The sequence below is a fragment of the Lissotriton helveticus genome, chromosome 12 (genome assembly GCF_964261635.1).
Source record: "Lissotriton helveticus chromosome 12, aLisHel1.1, whole genome shotgun sequence".
Lineage (NCBI taxonomy): Eukaryota > Metazoa > Chordata > Amphibia > Caudata > Salamandridae > Lissotriton > Lissotriton helveticus.
This window is the reverse complement of record NC_136073.1, coordinates 193852682-193877388: the sequence shown is the minus strand read 5'-3', so window position 1 is coordinate 193877388 and position 24707 is coordinate 193852682. Positions and strand designations below refer to the sequence as shown.

General features: G+C 45.7%; 1 protein-coding gene across 1 annotated transcript in view; it reads right to left on the bottom strand.

Moving 5' to 3' along the window:
• Positions 1-24707, bottom strand: part of LOC144799696 (DNA topoisomerase I, mitochondrial-like) — a 1324061-nt gene that overhangs the window by 208903 nt on the left and 1090451 nt on the right. The window contains exon 21 of the mRNA XM_078671191.1: positions 16508-16652. Within this exon, the coding sequence (XP_078527317.1) occupies positions 16508-16652 (145 nt within the window). The remainder of the gene's footprint in view (positions 1-16507; positions 16653-24707) is intronic.

Below are 24707 nucleotides of genomic sequence, written 5' to 3'. Positions count from 1 at the left end.
GGTTTCTGGTCACGATTATGCCTAGGTATTTAATTTCGTCAGCCTCCCACATCAGAGGGTAATCCAAAGGGAAGGAGACGGTCTTGTCCGTCAGGGGAAACAAAGCTGATTTCGACCAGTTGATCTGAATCCCAGATATGGCTCCGAATTTGGTTATCTCTCGCAGCAAAGGGTTAAGGTTCTCCTGCGGTTTATCTACATACAAGGTCATATCGTCAGCATACAATGCAATGAGCAACTGCCGTTCCGGGTAGATTAAAGAGCGGTGGTTGTGATGTTGCCGGAGCGTGGCCGCCAGGGGTTCAATAGCAATCGCAAAGAGAACCGGCGAGAGAGGGCAACCCTGTCGGGTACCCCAGCGGATTTCAAAGGGGGCCGATCGGGAGCCATTCAACAGAACAGAGGCTTGAGGACTACAGTACAGCAGTCGAATCCAATCCAGGAAGGAAAAGGGGAGCCCCATCCATTCCAGAAGGGCAAGAAGGTAGTCCCACTCTAGAGAGTCCAACGCCTTCGTTGCGTCTAGGAATACGGCTGCCGCCTCACAGCCAGGGTTAATGTCCTGCAGGACAGCCTGAAGTGTGCGCAGGTTGTGGGACGTCGCCCTATTGGGGACAAATCCAGCTTGGTCCGGTAAGACTAGACGCTCCATCAGTAAATTAAGACGCGTCGCGAGCACTTTCGCCAGAATCTTCACGTCAGAATTGAGCAATGACAGAGGTCTATAAGAGTCGCAGTGTTCCGGAGGCTTGCCCGGTTTCAGCAGGGAAGCTATAAGGGCTTCCCGCATAGTGATCGGTAACTTATCCTCTTCAAGGGCAGCATAGTAAACATTTTTTAGTAGAGGAGCAAGCAGGTGTATATAGGCCTTGTAAAAGTCAATTGGCAGACCATCCGAACCCGGTGATTTGCCGGATTTCATAGACATGATGGCGTCTTTTATTTCGTCGAGTTCGAGTTTGTGATGTAAAAATTTCTGCTGAGTAGGACCTAACCACGCGACGGCAGTGTCTGCAAGATAAGATTGCAAATCAATGGGCGTCAACCAGTGGGAAGTATAGAGAGTGGAGTAGTGATTAGTAAGGATACGCAATTGTTCCGCGAGGTCCCTCTGTGGGACATGATTTTCGTCCATTAGGGTCGCCACATAGTTGTGACACTTCGGGGGCCTGACCGCGAAAGCAAGTGCCCTGCCGGGCCTATCTCCCTCACCGTACAAGCGTGCCGTGTATGGTTTCCCGAGGAACTTGCATTCTTTTTCCGCCGCTTCCGCATATTCATTAAGCTTTTCCCTGAGAAGGGCCTTAGGTGCATGCCCATGTGGATCTCGGGCAACGTCGCGTTCAAGATTACGGAGTTCAGTCTCTAGTTTACGCAGGTCTTCACGAAGTGACTTGAGGACGCCCCCCCCTTTCGCAATACACCACCCTCTGACAGTTACCTTAAAGGCCTCCCAGACCATTGTGAATGACGGAACTGACCCCGTATTCCTGTCGAAAAAGTCCTGTATGTCCTGTTCAATTTCTGCCCTAAACGCCGAGTCTGTGAGGTGTGCAGGATTGAGGCGCCAACTTAGATACGGGGAGACGTCTATAGGTATGCGCAATGTAAGGAGGACTGGCGAGTGATCTGAGAATGTTCTAGCAAGATGAAGAGCGCCCCCCAGCCATGGTAGGAGGCCAGCCGACAGGAACACATAATCTAGCCTCGCCCATGTAGAATGTACCGCTGAGTGATGGGTTCCTTGTTTAAGAGAGGGGTGCAGGTGCCTCCATGCATCAGTTTAATGGTGTTCTTCGACAAGAGTAGATATTGTGCGCTGGGTATGCGTGTAGTGGATAGCCTGAGGGTGGGATCTATCTCGGCTCGGTTCCAATGCCGTGTTGAAGTCGCCACCTAAGATGACATGGCTGATGCCCAGTGTTTGAATCCTACCCCACAGCGTAAGGAGTGTAGACGTGTCATCAGTATTAGGGCCATAATAACAAGCTAGGAGGACCGTGTGTGAGTGCAGTGACCCCCCATACCAGGCAATACCTCCCTCCCGGGTCCGTCTCAGTGCCCGCTGGTGTAAACCGCACTCCTTTTCGAACCAATATCGTTACACCCTTGGCATAGTTGGAATAAGAGGAGAACACCTTGCAGGAGGCCCACCGTGATGCAAACAAAGGGGAACTGTCAGGCCTTAAGTGAGTTTCCTGAAGCATGGCGATAGCTACCCCCTGCCTATCCAAATATCCCAAAACTTGTCGCTTCTTCCGCGGGTCAATCAGCCCTCGAATGTTCCATGTCACCAGCCTAAACTGGTGCGACAGTTGCGGCGAAGTTACGTCACCCATTCAGCAAAGTGTAAAGATGTGTAGCATATTAGCACTTCAGATCGGATCACAGCAGTATCAGATGCAAGTAAACAACATTTCCCACCCAATACCCTCCCAGCATGCCAACCCTTGTCCCATCCCAGCACTTCAACACTCACGACAAAGTTAAAACGGGGTATCAACCCACCCACAACGGCAACCCCAACTCGCCGTGCATTAGATCCCCACCCACCCACCCGAAGCCAAAACAAACAAGAACAAATGCCCAAAAAATTACTACATAAACCTCTGCCCTCAGAAGGAGAGAGGGAGTCTGGGGTACGCCCATTGGGGGTCTGAACTAGGGGTACCAGACCTGCCAACCACCTCCCTACTCACACCCACATTTAACCAGGTTACCCCAGTTAGCACTGTGGGACGGAGGTGGTCTAGCGAGCACTCAGTATACAGCTAGACCAGTCAGGTGTAAAACAAAGCTAAGATCTCACCAGAGTAACCAGGAGTCAGTTCACGCACAGCCGGTGTATAGGGGACATTGAACTAAATGAGTCCTCCGGACGATACATCATGTCAGTCCTGTTGTGACAGTGGTGAATGTGATCTGGAGCGGCGGCGAGTTGATTCCTCCCTGTGTTGATCCCTCCTACATTGTTTGAGGAAGTCCTCCACTTGCTGCGGATTTTGAAAAAAGTGGTGCTTGCCCTGGTAGGAGATTTTTAGTTTGGCCGGGTACAGCATGGCATAAGGGATCTCTTGGGTTTGCAGTTTCTTTTTCACCCCGTTTGAATTTGCGCCTGGCTTCTTGGACCGAGGGGGTGAAGTCGGGGAAAAAAGATAACGTTGTGTTTCCATAGTGCACTGCCTTCAGTTCCCTCGCGCGCCGCAATACCACATCTCGGTCTCTGTAGTTAAGAAACCACGCTATGATGGGCCTTGGCGGGGCTCCGAGAGGAGGGGGAGCAGCCAAGGATCTGTGGGCCCTCTCCACAATAAGGTGTGGGGAGAATGATTCCTTTCCAAACAGTTCCGCTACGAGGTTCTCAACAAATATTTCCATCTTCCCCATGTTGGTGGTCTCCGCAAGGCCCAAAATTCGGACGTTGTTCCGGCGCAATCTCGCTTCCAAATCTTCGCTCTTGTCCGCTATGACTTTGAGCAATCTGTCCATTTGGGTGAGCTGGTGATGGGAAGAGGTAGCGCCGTCTTCCAAACCCGAAATTCTATCTTCAGCCTCCTTTATACGAGTGTCATGATGTTCCAGCTTTGCCACCACACTGTCCATGCGGGCATTTATTGTGTCGATTTTTGAGTCGATTGTTGACAGGCTTTGTTTCATGCCTAACAAAAGTGTTTTCCAATCTTCATCTTTGGGGTCCAGCGTCACGTACCTTAAGCCAGGGGGGGGAGGTGGTGGCGGACTCCTCCTCGGGGCAGGCCCACCCGGCCCGAAGCAGGACCTCGGAGCGGGTCACACGTTGCACCAGGGTCGGGCCGTTCCGACCAGGCCCTGAAGCACCGAGCTTGCCTATCTGGTGTGCCTGTGAGGGCGGAGTTGCGACAGAGGGTGAAGCGCCGCTCATAGAAAGCAGGTCGGGTTTCTCCGGCTCCAGGGTTGTGACACGGGAGACGATGACACCGGAGCGTGACTCGCAGCCGGGCGCGTCTGATCCCGCTAGTCACAAGGCGACACAGCTGGTCAGGATGGCATGAAGGATGGCTCTTAGGCTCGATCAGGCGAGAGCCTCACTTCAGTGTGGCCATCTTGGTCTGGCGCCACCCAGCGCCCCTGATATTTGAATGGAGTTGTGGGTAGAAACAATGCTGGGGTCTATGTTAGTCACAAAACCATGGATTTTTCTTGATGTTGAGATTTAGACAATGCACAGGGTTTGAAGGGTCTCCTGGATGCTGCAGGAGGCAGAGCCAGAATACCTTTGTCATCCCTCATGGCAAGTGAGAGGGGATTGCTTCGGGCATAATGGACTGGCATAGATGGGGTTAACTCCCCATTTTGCATCCCCACGAGTACAACAGAATTCTTGTGCGCAGGTGTGGAGCCTGACGTCAATATTTTCTGGTGCCCCAACTCATTCCTTTTGTAACTTTTTCCTTGATAGTGTGGTGAGCTTTCTGTCCCACTAGTAAAGCCAGACTAGTGAATAATGCCCAAATCTGCCGTCCTAGAAGGAGCAGCAACATTATCTGGGTTAATGGGGGGATGGAGGGTTGATCTGGATGCCGGAATGGGATAGCCCTCAATATTTTGGGGGAAAATATTTTTCTTCCTCTGGTCGCCTCATTGTCTTTCTGCCTCTGTATGTGACTATTTGAGCCTGCAAGAAATTGGGAAATCCTTCTCATGCAGCAACCACAATTCTTGTTAGGGTGAAGTCACAAGCAAACCCCAAATTAACCTGTGCTCCAACCTCTGGTAGTTTGGCACAGAGCAGTCAGGCTTAACTTAGAGGCAATGTATAAAGTATTTAAGCAAGCACTTCAAACAGTAATAAAATGTGAGCACTACAGAATAAAATTCCACACCAATTTAGATAAATAGGGCACATTTTTAGAAATAAATCAAGAATAAAAAGACAAATATACCAACAGTAGAGCTGGAGATATGCAATTGTAATAGATCAAAGCACCACTCAAAGCATTCTGGTCAGGCTAGACCAGGGAAAAGTCACAAGTTTAGGCTGGTCGTGATGGCGCAGGAGTCTGATTCAGGGACCAAGTTAGTCGTGCTAAAAAGTGACCTTCTCAGTCCTGTGTAAAGAGTCTCGTTTGCTGTGGAGGGAGTCGCGAGGAACAGGAAAGCATCATGGACAGGCATCGCTGCAGGGCCAAGAGCATGTCCTCGTTGCTAATTGAGGGGTCAGTGCTTCACCATGGTGGTCCCTACGAGCAGTTGATGCTTTAGTGCGAAGGGCAGAGTTGACAGAACTTTGCATTGGCATGAAGTGTAAGCGACAAGGTTCTGGCACCAATGAGCCAGTTCACAGTTGTGAAGTGCCCAAAAACTTCAATTTGGCTGTGCTGGGCCCACACCAAGGGTCCAGGACCTAAGGGGCACCACTTGGGGTCAGGGGCTTACTCCAGCTGGATCTGGGTGCTGGTTCGGGTGGTTGGGAGCTTGGTATGTCCCTGTGCTTCTGAACAGAAGGAGAGAAGTCTAGCCCTTGGATTCACTCTGGGAGTCTTGGATTTAGTTGTAGGTCCAATCCCTCTGACTCAGGCAGGATGGCGACGGGGAAGCAGTCAAGCAGGGTGGAAGTCCAACAGGGCGACAGTCCTTTCAGCAGCACAGCAGTCCTGTTCCCTGACAGAGTATCCCAGGACCAGAAGTCTACTGAAGGGTTGGTATCTGAGGTACAATATTTATAGCAGCTGCCTCCTTTGAAGTTGGAAAGCTTCTGGGGTTTCCTTTTGAAGTGCACAGGTTTCCTGCCTCCCCTTTTCTGGTTCCAGACTAACTATAGAGGTATGCAGTCCTGGCTGTGGAGTCAGGACAGGGCCTTTTCAAGTGTAAGGGGGGCTGTGCTCAACTCCACTCTCCCATCCTGCCAGTGATGGCCCCTCTAGGCCCACCTAACCTCGCTTCTATGTGACTATGTGTAGCTGTCTAGGAGGAAGACACAGAGACCAGCTGTCAACTGCACCCAGTCATGTGACCCAGAGACAGTTAATCCATTAGTTCACAATCACAACGAAGACAGTGTGATTTCACAGTTCTCTATTCAGGTTGAGCATTTTGTGTAGCAGGCAAGGGGTACCATCATTATGTTTACACAAGCATGGTTTCATAAGGGTGCAGGGTGGGATTAGTTAAGGGCTAACTACAGGGGGTATTAGTATTATTTATATGCAGATCCTAAAGACAGCTTGCATTGAGCAGATGGTTTAGATGTCTTTTTATTACTTCAGTTACCCCCGACCAAAGGCTATAGCACTTGAAATGCATTGGGTGGAATTACTACTCAGCATGAATTTTTTACCCCCACGTGTCGCTGTTGAAGCCCGAATGAGCATGCAGAAGGCATTTGAAAAAATATAAAATAAAGAACTGTAGAATCATGCTGTTTTCATTGTGATTGTGAACTAATGGATACAATTTGGGACAAGCTCTTGATAAAAATACTGGTTTATAACTTGGATCAAACATGGAGTACTATATGCATATTTGTTTATTGCGAGGATCAATTTCTGCACTACGCAGTGTGACTGATTGGCATGTAAGGTACGTGTCTTCTGGATTGCTAATCACACATCCGTGACCTTTGGGACATATCACTGCATCGGTTTGCAAGCAATCATCCAGCTAGAAATTAAACAAGTATAAGGAAAGGAGTGCATTCTATCATCTCTCTTGTGCACTCTCTAAAAGTGGCATTTTCAAAATTGCAATTTAAAATTAGACTTAACCATAAGAGGATTTTTCATTGTAATTCCAAGGACACCCAACATTAATTGGTTACCTGTTCCCATTTGGAAGTTACAGCTTATTAAACATAGTAAGGTGAGTCCAATGTTATCCTATGGGAGAGAGAGGCCTTGCAGAAGTGAAAAACAAATGTAAGAATTTTTCACTACCAGGATATAATAAACCTAAAATTGTGTGTCCAATTTTAAAAATGAATCACACCCTGCCCTGTGGGCTGTTTAGGGCTTAATCTAAGGGTAACGTATATGTATTAAAAAGGCAGGTTTAAGCTTGGCAAAAGGTGTTCTTTTGCCAGCTCGAAATGGCAATTTTAAAAACTAAAAACAGGCGGCAATGTCAGGCCTGAGGCATGTGTAAAGGGCTACATAAATGGGGCATAATAAGTGCTGCAGGCCCACTTGTAGCATTTAATTTACTAGGGACTCATATGTAAACGAAATATGCCTATTGGGGATAGCTAATGTTCGCATGTTTTAAAGAGCAAGCACATGCACTTCAGCACTGGTTAGCAGTGGTAAGTGCATAGAGTCCTAAGGCCAGCAAAAAAAGATCATCAAAAATGAAGGATGACAAAAAATTTGGTCGAAGACCTCCCTAATCTGACATGTCTAAAAAAGCCATTTACCTTCAGTGGCACATCCTAAAGAGGAGACAGAAAGCCTGCCGTGGGAAGTGGTGTGGGCTGATGAAATAACGTACTACCCCACCACATTCTTTTTATTTAAATAAATAATCCATGGGACTGAATTACACATTGGGCACTCTGTACCAGTTTATACCACAGAGCACCATTAATCAGGTGTGCAAGACGTAGATGCAAATGCTCCTTGTGCCCCGGGGGCACTGTCTGAGTGTGACCCTGGTGTTGTGTTTTTTCTGCTCCCCACAATCTCGGGGGGGGGGGCAGAGAAATGATGTGGGCTCCCAAGGGGGTGGTGTTGACATATACAAGGATGGATTGACTTCCACCACGGTATATATAAAAAAAATCTCTGGTGCCTAGTGCGCTTTCTGTCCCTCATTGGGAGAAAATGGCTTGAAAATGAGTTTGGAAGCAAGATGGCGGTTGGCTAGGTGACCGCTTCAGCTCGCAGCATCATGACTCAGCGAAGCCCCGTGTAAGCATAGTGTAAGAGAAGAAGAAAATGCTGGTGCCCTTACTTGCCTTACTGGATGTTCTGCGGAGAGCATTAGTGGAGTGGTCAAACATCTGGGCCAGCAAGTGGGAGGTAATAGCAGGACAGCAGGAGCTGCTCTTCACCTGCCGTAATTTATGAATCACCATCTACACAGCAGATTGCACTGGGCACTCACCCGCGGCGATGAAACCCAAAGTGGCTCCTCCTAGGGTGCATGGAAGAGGATCGGCAACTCCTGCTGCCAGAGACAACCTCGCAACAGATCAAGCCATCGGCACAAGCCGATCCAGGGAGGAAATGAACTCTGGAGCAGTGCGGCATTCGGGACGACCGACCAGGGATTGACCCAGAACAACAACGCCCTTGAGGGGAAGGGGAAAGGCAGAGCTGCGCCCCAGCAGCACGCTACCCACCATGCAGTGGCGGACCTGCTGAGGGGAGCTAGGAGGCATGCCGGACTCGGCAATGGAGCAACTCCAGACACTGCTGCCCCCGAGATGAGGGCAGAGGGGAGTAGCAAGGAGAAAGAGCTGTGTCAAGCTCCTCAGGAGCAAGCCCCGATTACGTCAACGGGTACCCCACAGCACCAGGAGGCCGAGGAGCATTCTCCGATCACGCCAGCTGGTATATAACAGCACCAGGAGACCACCGATCGCGACCGGTAACAATGAAATGAGGGGTGGGGGAAGCTTGTGTAAGACTACTGTTGGGGTGGATGGGAGAGAAGAGGTAGATGGCAATTTTATAAGCAGTAATCTCAGTCAAGCCACTCACCACAATGACACTAAGAGAAAGGAGGGGGAGCAACAGAATCAAAAACCCCACAGAAAAGCACACAACCCACACAAAGCGATCATGACTTTTTAGAAAGGCCAGGGCAGCAGCTAATACAGCATAGCAAGGAAAATAGAGGGGGAAGAAAGGAGAATGACCTGGAGGTCACAGGTTGTTTCTACTCTCTCTCGGATGATACCTGCTCTGCAGATAAGTCAATTTCACTCACAGGTTCAAGTGAAAGTGAATTGTTAAGGGAAACAAGTGGGATTGATTGTGCTGCAACTTTGCGTAAAACACATAGGAGATCAAAGCAACTAGGAAATGCAACAAGACAAAAGGAAGGAGAGAAATAGCATCTCAAATGGGACTATTCCCCAGTTAACCAACTGGGGGATATTGCGGCAGAAGCATCATCAAAAAAGCCTGAAGATAATGCTATCTCAACTCTGGATGTCATCTTACAATCCATCATGACGCACTCACATTGCGTAGAGACAAGACAGGCCAGTCGACGTTCGCCATCTTCTTTCCGAAAGATGCAATGCAAAGTCGCTAAAGTATGCAACACAATTGTCTTCTTCTTTCTCTTTCACACAATAGCTTTCTAAACATTATTAGTCTTCTCTTTTCTATTCCTCACCATGGGTGTTAAAGGGAGGGCTTAGCTGACCATGGCGCCAAGCTGTACGATTATATACAGACCTACAGTCTGAAAGCTTCCATGGAGGTGAGAGGGTTAGGGGGTCAGGGAGTGGTGGGGTAGGCTTGGGGTAGGGGGTAGGTCTAGGGGGAGTGTGGGGTTGGGGGTAGAATAAAAAAAAACAGAGAAAGTAAATGGCATGGAAAACTTCCTCGTCGCTCTTCATAGAGGGAGCAGAGCGCCACATTGGGGTGCTCCCTCCCTAAAATCGCTTGTGGCTAGTGTGTGGATTCCTACTTTGGAACAGCCATCCTATGGGGATTCCTGAGTAGGGATCTATTAGGGAGAAGTACTGCTAGAAAGTGGAAGAGTCTCCTATTTCCGATGGTACCGCTCCTGCTGCGGCTGCTTTGTTCACATTACATGTTGTCAGTGCACATGGTGTGCCGATTGTTGATAAAGATTTAACAGCCTTCAACTGATCTCTTACCTATGTCATGTCCACAAAACTGAATCCCACAACGATCTCCTCCCTTCAGTGTGAGTACATGATGTTCACATCCACCCGCTGAAGAAGTAATGTGGATTACATGAAAATCACGTCCTCCAGAATAAAGGTGTTAATGCAGCCGTCCAACTACAGTAAAGGTCAATGAGGCTAAAAACTGCTAATAAGTAATGGCCTCAGGGTTTATTCTGTACATACACAGATGGCATCAGAATGTATACTTCACATCTGGCAGAGGCTCCTTTCCTGAAAGCATTACTACATATACCCATTATGCCAGATAGGTCTTTGCACACGGAATGTTTTAACCTTAATCAAGCCTTAAAAAAGTCATAGAGTGATGAAACCCGTGTCAGAGGTTGTCCAGTTTCAAAGGATGAAAATGTGAATGTGTATGTATTGAAGATCACAAAATCCTCTATCTCTAATTAAAGTTTTTATTTAATGCAAGTCCCTACTGCTTGGACCATTTGACATATGTACACTATTGAATGAGTGCTATAGACTCCTTATTTGAAAGGAGAAAGAGAAATGTTCAATTCCATCCAAGTTTTTCAGCAAATCGGTTTCCGAACCCGAGCAAAACTTGGTATAAATCTGTTGAGCAGTTGTTGCGGGGTTAAAAATTGCTGAATGAAAAATGAAACCTTGACACTTTAAACTTCAATTGTTGCAACCTTCTCGAAAACCGAAAGAAAACTTTGCAAATAAACTAAGTTTGCAATGATTTTTGGTTGGAGATCTCTATGTGACAACTGTATTTTTTGCAACAATTTAGATAATATATAACCCGGTATAGGATATATTTTATAGAAAATACGTTAGTGTGCTTCACTTGAATTCCTTACCTCCTGAGGCGGAAGCCGGGAGATTTGTTTGTGCTGCTAATTATTTTAAAATGTAGTGTGTTCTTGTGTTTTTAAAACCACTCACTTGCACTTATTCCTAGCACCACCGCGCTGCAGAATCTAACGCTGCCGCGGGTTGTTTGGTCGTGTTGCCGCCACCCTTGGCACGCTGAGGCCACGCCCACCAATACTTAGGCCACGCCCCCTTTTTACATCCGGGTATTTAGAGCGCGCTGACTCACAAGCGCGACTCTAGAATTCCTTACCTCCTGAGGCGGAAGCCGGGAGATTTGTTTGTGCTGCTAACTATTTGAAATTGTAGTGTGTTCTTGTGTTTTTAAAACCACTCACTTGCACTTATTCCTAGCACCACCGCGCTGCAGAATCTAACGCTGCCGCGGGTTGTTTGGTCGTGTTGCCGCCACCCTCGGCATGCTGAGGCCACGCCCACCAATACTTAGGCCACACCCCTTTTTACTACTCATACCCTATTTAACATGTGCCTCCTCCGGAAGCGCAGCGGACGAGCGCAGCGGGCGCGCCGTTTGCGCGTGAAAGGCGCGCTTAAGGCAAGCTCGTCTGCGCTCGTCCGCGCCGAGGTAGCGCCATGGGCCACCCACTCTGCCAGACTTGACCCCACACTTCAGGAGCGTCTCCCTCCCAGGCCACCCTACTCTAGAGAGCAGCTCATTCAACTGGGTCAGCTATACGCAGACAAAGGAATCATCTCTTTAGCTCCTACGTCTTATCCCCGAGCTGATGTAATATGCGACGACTTTCTGAACTGCGGTCTACTAAACGTTAGGTCCCTGCCTAAACACTGCACGGAGATCCAGCTTTTAGTGGAATCTCATGAAGAGACATTCTGTTCATGACAAAAACCTGGACCCGGCCAGATTGCTTGGTCGATCCCGGCTTTGCCTGTCCTGACGGGTTCAAGTTTCTCCACTCTCCTAGGCCTACTGGCAAAGGCGGGGGTGTGGGAGTGATCTTCAGATCCTCCTGTAACATTAAGGTCCTTAGCTTAGACCCAACTCTGGGTACTGAAATGTTGGGGCTTTCTATTTTGACTCGCCCTGGGACAATTGTCACGGGCCTAGTCTGCTATCGCCCTCCAGGTTCATTCTACCTGTTACAGCAACAAGCGCTAATTACCACCCTGACCAATATCGCCGTATCCCATCAAAAGTTACTTATCATTGGGGACTTTAATCTTTGGCGTAATGGTACACTTGACTCAGCTCTTGGAAACCTTCTTCAAGCCTGTATCAGCTGTGGTCTCTCCCAACTGGTTTTTACAGCCACCCACAAAGCTGGCCACCTATTGGATATGGTCTTTGCGGGACCAGATTTGGTGGTCATGGGAGACACCCTGCCAATGGACTGGACAGACCACTCCCTAGTTAAATTCTTCCTACATAAGAAACTGGATTCACATAATGTACCGGCCCCAACTAGAGAAATTAAATGTAGAGATTGGAAAGCGCTCTCACGACTACACTCTTCTGGCGAATTGTTCCATCTGGAGTCACTTTTTGATGTAAATAAGAGTGCGGAGGAAAACTATAATTCCTTTTACACCAGTATTTCATCGGTCGTTGACTCACGTGCTCCTCAAAAAAATCGCATCCTTAGAGGCAGAGACTCTGCTCCTTGGTTCAACGACGATCTTAAAACTGCAAAACTGGACTGTAAACAGGCAGAGAGGAAATGGAGACGCGACTATAATGAATCCCTTAAAGAAATATGGAAAACTAAGATTCTTGCCTATAAAAATCTTATTAAAAGATCGAAAGCTGACTACTACTCCTCTTTGTTCTGTAATACCACCAATAATGCCAGGAGTATCTTTATCTTAAACAGCGTTACCAATCCAGACGCGTGCAAGAATGTGATTGTCCCGTCCCAAGATCTTTGTGACAATCTTGCCAGTTTCTTTAAAGAAAAAATTGATCTGATTCTTAAAGATCTGGACATCCCCCTTGACAGTGACTCCCCCCCGGAATCTGGTCCTGTTCCACCGGTCAACCTGGTACCCAATTCGGCTCTGGGAAGATCTTTGCTCAGGTTCCCGCCGCTCACTTTTGAAAATGTTTCTAATATAGCGAGAGGGATTGTTTCCGGTTCTCTTTTGGACCCGCTCCCCCCTAAAATCTGGAAGGAATTTGCGGATGAGCTGTTTCCCTCACTCCATCTCATCTGCAATCAATCCCTGGTGACTGGCACCGTCCCTGCTCACTGGAAACGGGCGTTAGTCTCCCCCCTGCTAAAAAAACCTTCTTTGGACCCTGAGTGTTCAAAAAACTATCGACCCATTTCGCTGCTGCCTTTCCCCGCCAAGATAGTAGAGCGGGTGGTTAGCAACACTCTTTCCACCCACTTGGAACAATTTCTCCTACTTGACGAGGATCAATTCGGCTGTCGGCCGGCCCATGGGACCGAAACAGCCCTCATCACCGCCATGGATGAACTTCAGAGGCGTGCAGACAGAAATCAGGCATCTTTTTTGATCCTGCTCGATATGTCTGCCGCCTTTGACACAGTTAACCATAAGATCTTGCTGAGGCGGTTGTTTGAGGCAGGGGTGAGAGACTCGGCATTGAGGTGGTTCCATTCTTTTCTGCAGGACAGGCAGCAGGCGGTTTCAATGCCTCCTTTTCAATCACCCTTCTCCCTGGTCCTGCATGGTGTGCCTCAGGGCTCTGCCATCAGCCCTATTCTTTTTAATGTTTACCTGAGGCCACTAATCTCGCTTATTAAAGGTTTCAGCATTCGAATTGTTAACTATACCGATGACACGCAGATGATCCTCTCCTTGGAAGAAGAGGAGTCCATCTCTGTGGAGGTTTTACATAACTGCCTAAGGAATACGGCAAGCTGGTTAAAGGCAAACTCGCTTCAGTTTAATGCCGGGAAAACTGAAGTGCTTTTCAGCGCTGGAACAAGAATCCCTCGACCGTTTCCCAACAATTTCTGGCCCTCGGAATCCGGCTCCACCGTACGGCCTGCGGACTCTGTCCGCAACCTGGGAGTCATGCTGAACCATGGGCTCAGTATGGACACCCATGTACAGAAAACATCGGCCTGCTGCTTTGCCATCCTTCGCTCTCTTAGGAAGGTTCTGCCCCTTTTACCCTCCCATGCTCGCGCCCAGGTGGTTAGATGTACCATCCTGAGCAGGTTGGATTATTGTAATGCCCTCCTGCTCGGGTCCCCTGAGTATCTACTGGATAGACTCTAAAGGGTTCAGTCTGCGGCGGCTAAATTGGCGTTGGTGCTGCCTAAAAGATCTCATGGACCATCTGCCCTGGCAAAACTACATTGGCTTCCTCTTAGACAGAGGATCCAATTTAAAGCCCTCTGTATAGTGTTCAGGGCTCTCCACGGTTGCGGTCCAGCTCCTCTAAGGTCCAAGTTTGTCTGGTACACTCCTTCCAGACATCTTCGCTCATCGGATGCTAAACTGGTAGTCATTCCCAGATTTAGGAAAGTCAGAGCTGGTGGTAGATCCTTTCAGGTGACTGCCGCCAGACTCTGGAACACTCTCCCCATCGAGATTAGGGCCACTAATGAACTTCTGCAGTTTAGGAAAAAGGTAAAAACCTGGCTTTTTCCTGGCTAGCCGCTCTCCCCGGTGTACACTCGGCTGCCTCTGTTTCTATCTGGGTTTGGATTCTGTTAGCGCCATGATGCCTGCAATGGTGACAGTTCGCGCTTTACAAGTTCTTAAATAATAATAATAATATAATTGTGCAATTTTATTGCGTGTGCTTATAAATGTTTCGCAACCGGCAAATTTGCAGATAAAATGTTTACACGCATTTCTCGCTATACATAGTGAAACATTGCACAATAGCAACGCGAAAGGCAAAGCAGGAAACTACAAACTTCACAACTGGTGAATTTAAAGTTTCACAATAATCGGCGAGTTTATTTTGTTTTTCAAAGTTATGTTTATTTTTGTGAATTAAATTCTACATTTATTAATGGAAATAAATGTATGTATATTTTCCTATGAAGTAACTTAGTTAACCATAAAATCTTGTGTTACACATAAATAATGTGTAAATTGAGAATTGCAAAGGATTAATGTGCTGTTAGATAGTTGAATGTGTGGATGAGCTACGACTCATGAGCTTGAGTGGATCACAATGCCACTGCCTAGTGCACAAATGTTCCCTATTCCTGATTAGGAAAGGAATGGACAATGGGAGGGAGAGAGGAAAAGGGCAACAGGAGGCAGGAAATGTACATTGGGGCAACAAAAGGGAGGGTGGGATGAAATGGGCAATGAGAGGGAGGGCTGGAAGAAATAGGCAACTAGACAAAATAAAAAAAAGAAAACTCAAGGACGCGGCTAGAACTAGCTGCGTCATAATGCTTTTTTCTTATGGCAAGTGTGGGGGAAGAAGCAACACAGACAAGAAGGAACGAGGAGAAAGAAGCAACATGGATGGGGGGCTGGGAGGCATATCAAGCAATACAGTTAATGGAGGGTGGGGGCAGGAAGGGGAATTATCAACATTAACTGGGTTTTTGGGGGTGGAAGAGGAGGAAGCAACAGACAAATAAGCTGACAACACTGGTCCATATATGCAAAATAAAAGGAACCATTATGAATTGAAGAGTGATGCAGGTGGGGTACCCCAGTGAGAAGTGCTGTAGCTCTGGGCAGTGGGAACTTGAGAGAATGATAAATATGCTATGGCCACAGGAAGCCAGAGACAAGCGAGAACCATTAAACATGGAGTGTACAGAAGCCATTAGAAACAGGAGGCAACAGCATATGCAGTCAACTGGGGGAAACCGCAGAGGTCTATAACCACAGGCATGGATGTATGCCATTACAACGCATGCTTTCACAACGCATGCCTTTACCACGCAAGTTTTACAACGCAAGTCGTTACAACGACTTGCGTAGGGGGGTGCTGGATAGTGAGTAGTTTAATTTACTATTCCAACTCCAGTCCCCGTGGATAGTAGGGAAGGTATTGGATAGTAAATTAAACTATTCCCTATCCTAGAGCGCCCCCCAGCGCAAGTCGTTGTAATGACTTGCGTTGTAATAGTTGCGTGGTAATGGTATGTCGTTGTAATAGTTGCGTTGTAATGGTTGTTCACCACAGGCCGTGACTGCTGAAGGCTGGCATAGCTGAAACCTGGAGACAGCAAGGGTCAATAATACAAAGAGGAGTACATTTCATAGGGCCAAAACTGTGGGGAACAGGATTCCCAAGGGTCTCGGAGGGGAAAAAAACAATGCGGACATGGGAGTGGGAAGGGAAGAAGATATACAAAAATAAATAGTACCTCAATTGCGTGGAGCGAGATCAGTGAAAGGACAGCAATCAAACAGAAGAAATTAATAGTTAGTCCGTGCTCCAGCCGAAAGAACAGAAGCAAAGCTGGCATATGCTTGCCGCTTAAAAGCCAGCAAAAAGTAGTGACAATGAAGCCAACGAATAGTAAACAATGGGTGGGTTGCAAGCCCCTTGTATACAATATCTCTTACAAGCGGGACAACATGCACTGACGCACGCAATAACTAATTAAGTGGTTCACCAAAATGAAGCAGTGGAAGGATAGAAGTAAGTCAGTCAGTAGCGAGACAACCATAACAAGATGGAGAGCCATCTACCAAGAAGCTAGCAAATGATAGTAACAAAGTCAACTAATGGTCAGCAGTGAGTGAATCTAAACCCAGTGAAGATTTTTTGGCTTGGTAGACAAGAGGCTTTCACCTTAATTTACTCACACCATGAAAAACCTTGAAAGAGAATACCAACAAGACTGGTTCGATATTGCAACAGCTCAGAATAGGAAAGATCTGCACCTTCAGTTTTGAGTTGGCATTCAGCATGACATATTTGATGGCTCCTTGCACATTTTCAGTCCACGATGCCAACCATGTTACCGTGTTGTCGTGGCGAACCTCTTTCCATTTGTGTCCCTGAGGTGGTTCTGGAATCTTGGAGTCCCTTGAAACAGGAAGGAGGATATTAAGGAGGAGTGTTATAGTAAGCAATGAAAAAAAATACTGCAATATTACATCACCGCTATGGTGTCAAAACTGAAGAAACATTCATTTAGTCCATTTCCTATGTCAATAAAGTGTCACAATACACAAATATTTTTCCACAACTTTGTACATATTAATGAACTAATGATTTTTCAAAATGTGCACTATGTTAAACAGGGATAGGAGTCATAACCTAGTGAAATACCAGCAATTGTGGTATTAGCATTTGCAGATTGTAGAGCTATCACAAACGCATGCAGATTATTCTGAGGTCAATGTTAGGGACTCCTGATGCCGGTCTGTCCAACCATGACTCTCAAGGGACTAAATGCGGTTTCAAATGCTCTGTACAGATACCTTCAAACTAAAGTATCTATCATTTAGCATTGCATATTGTATACACATATATATATATATATATACACATATATATATATATATATATATATATATATATATATATATATATATAAGCTCCTAAACTCCCTCCCGTCCTGGAAAGAGGAAAAGCACTCCAGGTTTGACAAAAGGTGTTTTTATTTCTCACACGGCAACGAAGAAAACAGACGCGTTTCGGACAATAGTCCTTCTTCAGGAATATATATATTCACTGAAAAAACCATAGGTGTCAGGCACATTATAGTTAGAAATTAGCATTTAAAAAACCTTAGAAATTAGCATTTAAAAAACCTTAGAAATTCACTGAAAAAAACATAGGTTTCATTGACGTTCTAGTTAGTTGGACATTTCACTACTACAAAACGAGAGAAATTCCCCTGTTATAGTTAGTTCAGCTAACTATAACTCGCGTACCCGCAATGCACTGCTGATGACGTTACATATTACATCATTCATGACCTGGTCAATGACATCACTGATGATATCACTGATATCTCAAATGACATCACTGATGACATCATCCAGTGACTGCTTTTCTGTAAAGTTTAAATATGTATTATATATATAAGCCAAGGTGTATTGAAGAATGAGCGGGTGTATAAGTGACTGGATGGAGGATTTGGTGGGTTTATGACTGAATGTTTAAGTGAGATTACATGTGTCTTACTGAATACATGGGTTAGTGACTAAACTGTGTGAATGTCTGTATCAGTCTGTCTGTTGTTGTATAAGCTGCTTCATGTGTTGGTCAGTAGCTACTTGAGTGTCTATATGGGTTATCGATTGGTTGCCTGAGTATTTGTATGGGTGCCTGAGTGTTTGAGTGGTTGATTCACTGTGTGTATGGGTTCAAGAGTGCATGTGAAAACAGCTGTATGGGTGGGTGAGTGTGTTTATGTGTGTGTTGGTGAGTGAATGGACGTCTTAATGGTACATGTCCAAGTAACTACACATGTAAAAGGCAGTGTATGTGAGAGTTGAAGTATATTAATGACTATACGTGACAGTCCGTGATTGTGAGAGTGGCTGTATGGATGTGTGTGTACTTGTATCAGTGATTATATAATAGAGTAAGTATGTGTTAGTATCTGTTGAATAAGTGATGTGGTGTGTGTATAAATGTATAGGTCAGTAAATGGAAGTGTGATTGATTCTTTGCATGACTGACTAGGTGTGTTAGTAAGTCTGGATGGGTGGAGGTGTGTGAGTGTCTGTATAGGTGTATGAGTGCTTATGATATTGTTGTATTGATGAGTTACTGCATGTAGGAATAATTGTATGGGTGAATGAGTGGATATGTGTAGACCTAGGAATCAGTGAGTGCATATGTAGTAACTGGTATTGGTGTGTCAATGGTTTTGAAAATGGTAGTCTGTATTTTACAGTGGGTGTATCAAAGGTTTTATTAATGTGTGAGGAGGTGGATCAGATTTTCACGTGGATGTCATCAGTGGTCATTTGAGATGTCATCAGTGATATCATTGACCAGGTCATGAATGATGTAATATGTAACGTCATCAGCAGTGCATTGCAGGTGCGCGAGTTATAGTTAGCTGAACTAACTATAACAGGGGAATTTCTCTGGTTTTGTAATAGTGAAATGTCCAACTAACTATAACGTCAATGAAAACTATGTTTTTTTGGTGAATTTCTAAGGTTTTTTTAAATGCTAATTTCTAGCTGTAACGTGCCTGAAACCTATGGTTTTTCAGTAAATTTCAAAGTTTTTTTAAAATGCTAATTTCCTATTATAATGTTCATTAAACCTATGGTTTTTTCAGTAATTTAAAAAAAAAGTGATTTTTTGTAACTAATATTCTAAAAATAGTTTTTGTAATTTTTTTGTGTTATTAAAATGATATAATGTCTTCTGCTTTCTTAAATATTATTTTTTTTTAAAGTGGAGCCGTGCACCCATCGTGTACCTATCTCGGTGGGTTTATAGTCGTGAAGGATGCGCGTTTCAGCCAGCCCCCTCTGCTTACGCTCACAGGGAGGGAACTACAATGCTACATTTCCCAAGTCTTCCGTGTTGTGATCTGCTGATCACAGGTCTAGTTGTCAGCATGCCACAGCCACTCCCTCACGGCTGGTTTACACACACACCACACCCATGCAGCACAGGCATCAGAGGACAAGTGACCCTGTCAATAAAAAGGGCCGGGCGCACGTGCTCTATGCAATTTCCACTCTCTATCTGGGTGTATCCCTGTGGTTATTATGTTGGTGGCAGTCGAGGCACTTTGGCCGACAAGGGACTCCCGCAACGTGGCAATGACTTGAGGTGCACAGAGTTGGTGACAGCCGAAGCACTCTGCCGGACACTGGTCTCCTGCCATGTGGTGATGACTTGAGGTGTACAGAGTTGGTGGCAGCTGAGCTGAGCGGTAGTGCAGCCTGCGATTATGCATAGGCCTCGATACTCCATCCTGGCAATCAAGATCCGATTTGAATTGTGAGCTCGGTTAGACCACGTGTACGCCAAAGGCAGCTGGCTGTACAGACATGACTCCTTGGATCAGTGCAGTAGGATGCGCTGGGGGCCTATGCTGCGGAATCCAGCAATGGCTGAGGAGGTAGCTCTGGCACGTGGTGAGCCCTCTTGGAGGCACGCCGGTAGCGGCAGGTGAGCAGTGAGGTCTGGGTGCACAGGGTCAGGCAGTCATCATTGGGCGGTGAACCAGTCTGGGGACCAGGGCTGGGGTGCTTGAGAAACATGTAGGAATCATGCACACTGCCTGAGAAATTTGCGACAACATTAGTGTACAGGCCCCGGTGGTCCAGTTTTGCCTGCACATTTTTTGAATGCATGTGGTTTCCGTTGCTGTCATTGTGTGCAGTGTCGGCAGGGGACACAAGTAGTACATGTGTGCAGTCAATTGCCCCCAACAAGTGCAGGAAGCTTGCTATGGCGTGGTTACCTTGCTTGGACTCCAGCTGTTCCTGCGCAGTGTGGGTGAAGTGAACATGCAGGTGTATCAAGCTGAAACGAACCATGATGCTTACAGGTATGATAAATCCTGCATAATGAGACCATAACAGAAGTTTGTGTGGTTGTAACGTTCAGTTTTTTTTCCTATGAAGGTTACGACCACATGAACTTCTGTTACGGTCATTTTGTGCAGGATTGATCATACCTGTAAGCATTCTGGTTTGTCCAAGTGCAATACATTGTACCATATTACGTTTGTGACCATACTAACGCTTGACCATTGTCTTCATTTATCCAACAGGTTTCTGAATATGGAGTTTTGGGATTTCCAGGACGATCTACAAGTATTTTGATCCACACGTTGCCCTGATGATGTTTCCCATTGGGAATGTCACTCGTTGTTTGATGTTTTTGTGTTGTTCATTTATGTTTTTCTAATAAAGTATTGTTTATCCACCACTGTTGACTACTAGACTTCATGGAACACAATACCTTTAGGATAGGGTCGGAGGCAATATTTAAAGACCAAGCTGGATACCTTGCCCCAAAATACTATAGTCACATACCTGGAGTACCCAAGGGTCTATACTAAAATTTCTGTACCCTGTCTTATTCTACAAGAGGAATAATAGCGAGACGAACGTCGCAAATATAAAAGAAAAAATCTTCAATATTTTAACGGATTCCCATCACTCACCAAACATGGTGACATGCTTCATCATCTGGGTCTCCTCTTTTTTTAGTCACACTAGTGACTCTAAGGGCTACAACCATATCATAGTGGTAGGGAGCCTGAGGATGTTTTAGTATTGTTGTAAATGTCATTAGCAGATGAGAGGGGTAGGTTAAATGGGAGGTAAGTGCAGGGCATGGGTGAAAGTGAAAATTGAGTTGTGACAGACCAAAACTTTGAGGTCTCCCACAAGTCAAATTAAAAACAGTGCAAAAGAAGACAATGTTAACACATTACTGTCTAGAATGTAAAAGTGGTCAACATGTTTCAGCACATAAGGACATAAATCTGTCAGTGCTTTCGTCAGGACCCACCCGCTGTTTGCTACTGCTACAGTGTCAAAAGCAAAATATTCATGTGAAAAGACAATATCATCCAAAACAGATAAAGACGATATAACCAAAAACACCTTTATTAAGGTGTATACTTTTCCTTCCTTAACCATCATAAGACTGATGGTGTCTAAAATGAAAACCAAGAAAAAAACGTGTATCTCAATAAAGTTACTCCTCAAACAACACAGGAATACTAGAAATTCGCAGAAATAGTGGCACCTTTATTACCATCTATTATTCTTCAAAAATGAAATATGAGCTTATAATTCTTACCTAGATGTATCAAGGAAGCTACCTCACCTCACCTGGCAACAGCTCAGGAAAAAATAGAGGCACCGCTCTAAAAATAAATAAAAATAAAAAGTAGAACCATAAGTGACTAGGTTCCTCAGATTATTTTATGTATACAACCCCTATCTGTATCATTGTGCTATCCATACCATGCATCTCTAGTTGTCAACACAGAGATTCTGTAAAAAATTAAATCTGTCTATGGCTGGAGTAGTAATTAGCCATATACTTTTATTTCTTTTTAGAGCGGTGCCTCTACCTTTTTCCTGAGCTGTTGCCAGGTGAGGTAGCTTCCTTGATACATCTAGGTAACAATTATAAGTTCATATTTCATTTTTGAAGACTAATAGATGGTTACAGGTGCCACTATTTTCGCGAATTTCTAGTATTCCTGTGTTGTTTGAGGAGTAACTTTATTGAGATGCACGTTTTTTTCTTGGTTTTCCTTTTAGAAACCATCAGTCTTATGATGATCGTAAGGAAGGAAAGTATACACCTTAATAAATGTGATTTTGGTTATATCGTCTTTATCTGTTTTGGATGATATTGTCTTTTCACATGAATATTTTGCTTTTGACACTGTAGCAGTAGCAAACAGCGGGTGGGTCCTGACGAAAGCACTGACAGATTTATGTCCTTATGTGCTGAAACATGTTGACCACTTTTACATTCTAGACAGCCATTGGTTAACACTGCCTTCTTTTGCACTGTTTTTAATTTGACTAATTAATAATTCTTTTGCCAATTTTTGCTGCGCTAAAGTGCCAATAACTCGATAAGTCCCCACTGTTGGGTTATAGGGTGACTCTAAAACGAGCCCTTGTGTTTATTAAGACTTTGTTGTAGCTACATGCAAATCACAAGAAAAATGATGAAAAAACAACAAAAGTGGGCAGGGTACAAACACCCAGACCCCCTAGGCCTGCTCAGGGGATCTCACAAAAACCCTCAGGGCCAAAAAATTATTATTATATATTTTTTTTTCCAAAGCGGCTGGGTGTGTGAATCCAGACGAAAAAAAAAAAAAACAATGGGGCGTATTCTCAAGGACTTATCGCAGAGTTATCGGCACTTCAGCGCAGCAAAAGTGGCAAAAGAATTATCATCCCATTCTCAACCTGGTGCAAACTGCCAATATCGCCAGTTTTCCAGCTATAGCTTCCGCAAAAAATATCGCCACAATTGAGATCAATAACTAACGCTAATGATATGCAGAGTAGGCGTTCCCATGCAAAAAAACATGAAAACACCACTTTCCGATATTTTCAATGACCAGTCAAATCTAGGATGCGATCCAAAAACAGGTGATAAGTCGCATTAGCAGTAAGAATTTAAACATCTGCTTTTACTGGTGTAAAGCAAGACGACTACCTACAGTATGAAAGGGAGCCCAGCGCCACATCTGAAGACCAACACACCTCAGAGCTACTGATCATGCAGCTCTGACACCCAAGAAGGCCACAACACCCACCACACCACCCCAGGACCTCCCCCCAGGACCACCCCCCTACTACCTCTGAGGCAGCACAGAACTGGACAGCAGACCTTCCCAAAACGGCATGGCCCCTAGGCCACACAATAGCTGAATGTTGGGAGAGGTGAGACCCAAGTATGTGTGAAGGAGGCAGTCACCCATCAATAACAATGCACACAATGCCAAGTGTAACGGTGATGTGCTGGACACACTTCACTATGCAGGACACAGACATGTCCATGTTGACATATACTGCTGGTCCTTGTAGTGTTGAGGACAGTGGACACAACCATGTTACCTCAGGCAGTGGGGAAGATCTCAGTCATGTAGCTGTGTCATCCCCCCCGTAAGCGGAAATGGAGTGGGCTGGTCCAACGTACGCCAATCCAGCATAGGAGTGTGCATACATAGGCAAGGGCTCTGGGCGTGGTTGACTTCTGGGAAGGCCAATGAGTCTGCCAGAGTGGCGGCTCTCACTCTGCCACAAGGCCACCGCTGTGCCCGGGGGCCTCCTCAACACAGGCCCCCTGCGAACCCAGCGGCACAGCAGAGTTATGTCTGTACAGACTACTGCCTTCGATGTGCACTGCACACAGCAGGGCTCACAATTCAGATAGAGTCGCGATTGCAGAGGACGCAGTCCACTAGGCAACAGAGATTGCTACCAGTGCGGCCCTCCTGGATCACGCATCATGGCTTGCTGCGCACACGCTGAATGATTCTGGTTCCACTAACTATGCAGCTCAAGTGAGCTAACCGCTGCCTCCGGCCTACACTGTGGTCAGCAGGGCTCACAATTCAAATTCAGTCTTGATTTGTTAATTTCAGTATCCAGTAGACAACTAACTATAACGTCCCTGAAACCTACATATTTTGACAATGTATTCTATACATATTTCATCTTTTGTTCCATACGCCTACACTGGAGGTGGGACCAAGTTACTTAAGAAGGCGAAGGGTCCCGATCATAGTAGAGGACCCTTTAAGGTGGTTGAGATGCACTGATTGCACCTATCCTCCTCAGACTTCTTGGAACAGTGCAGTAGTGCGCCGACATATCTCATATAGATGCACCAGTAACGTAATTGTGTTTATCTGTATGTGTTAGACTACTATCCCAGTTAGGTGCGGCCACCGCAGTGGCCATTTTGGGAATGTGCTGCCATAGTTATGTCTGGCCTTCAACAGGAATGCCTAGTATGTTCAGCAACAGTGGTAGCCATTTCCGTATGGAGTGCTGACCTGTAATGTATGGTCACCAGAGTGAAATATGTCGATAAGTCATTTTCACTGTTGAAGACTATTCATTTACTCCTCTGCGGTGTGTGAGATATTCTCGGGAGGGACATGGAATTTGAATACAAACATGGGGGTGCTCGAGCGTCTATATCTACAATGTCCCCTGTGTGGATATCAGGAACCCCAGAGTGCTAAAGATCAATACACCCAGTTGTGATGTTAATAATGACTAGATTCAGTGTGTCACATGATGGGGTGTAGACCAATACGTCAGAGAACCCCAGGAGATGAGTTCCTAGAGGAGGTCATGTGTTAAGCTCTTGCCATGGTATGTCATCGTTGAGGCCTAAAATTGAAATTTCTATTCACCTTAATGGGCTTACCCACTTAAACACCTTAGATTACGTGCAATTTTAAAACAAGAGCAACAATGAAAAAACACCTTCTGTGAGGCTCTATGGACAACCCGCCGTACTTTAGTAAAATATACTACACATGTTCCTGAGGTGGGCAGAGTGGCCATGCTATCAGCGTAAATTAAACTATGTCTTAGTGGGACATCCCACAATTGTAGAATGTACAATCTACAATGCACCAAAATCTATTATCAT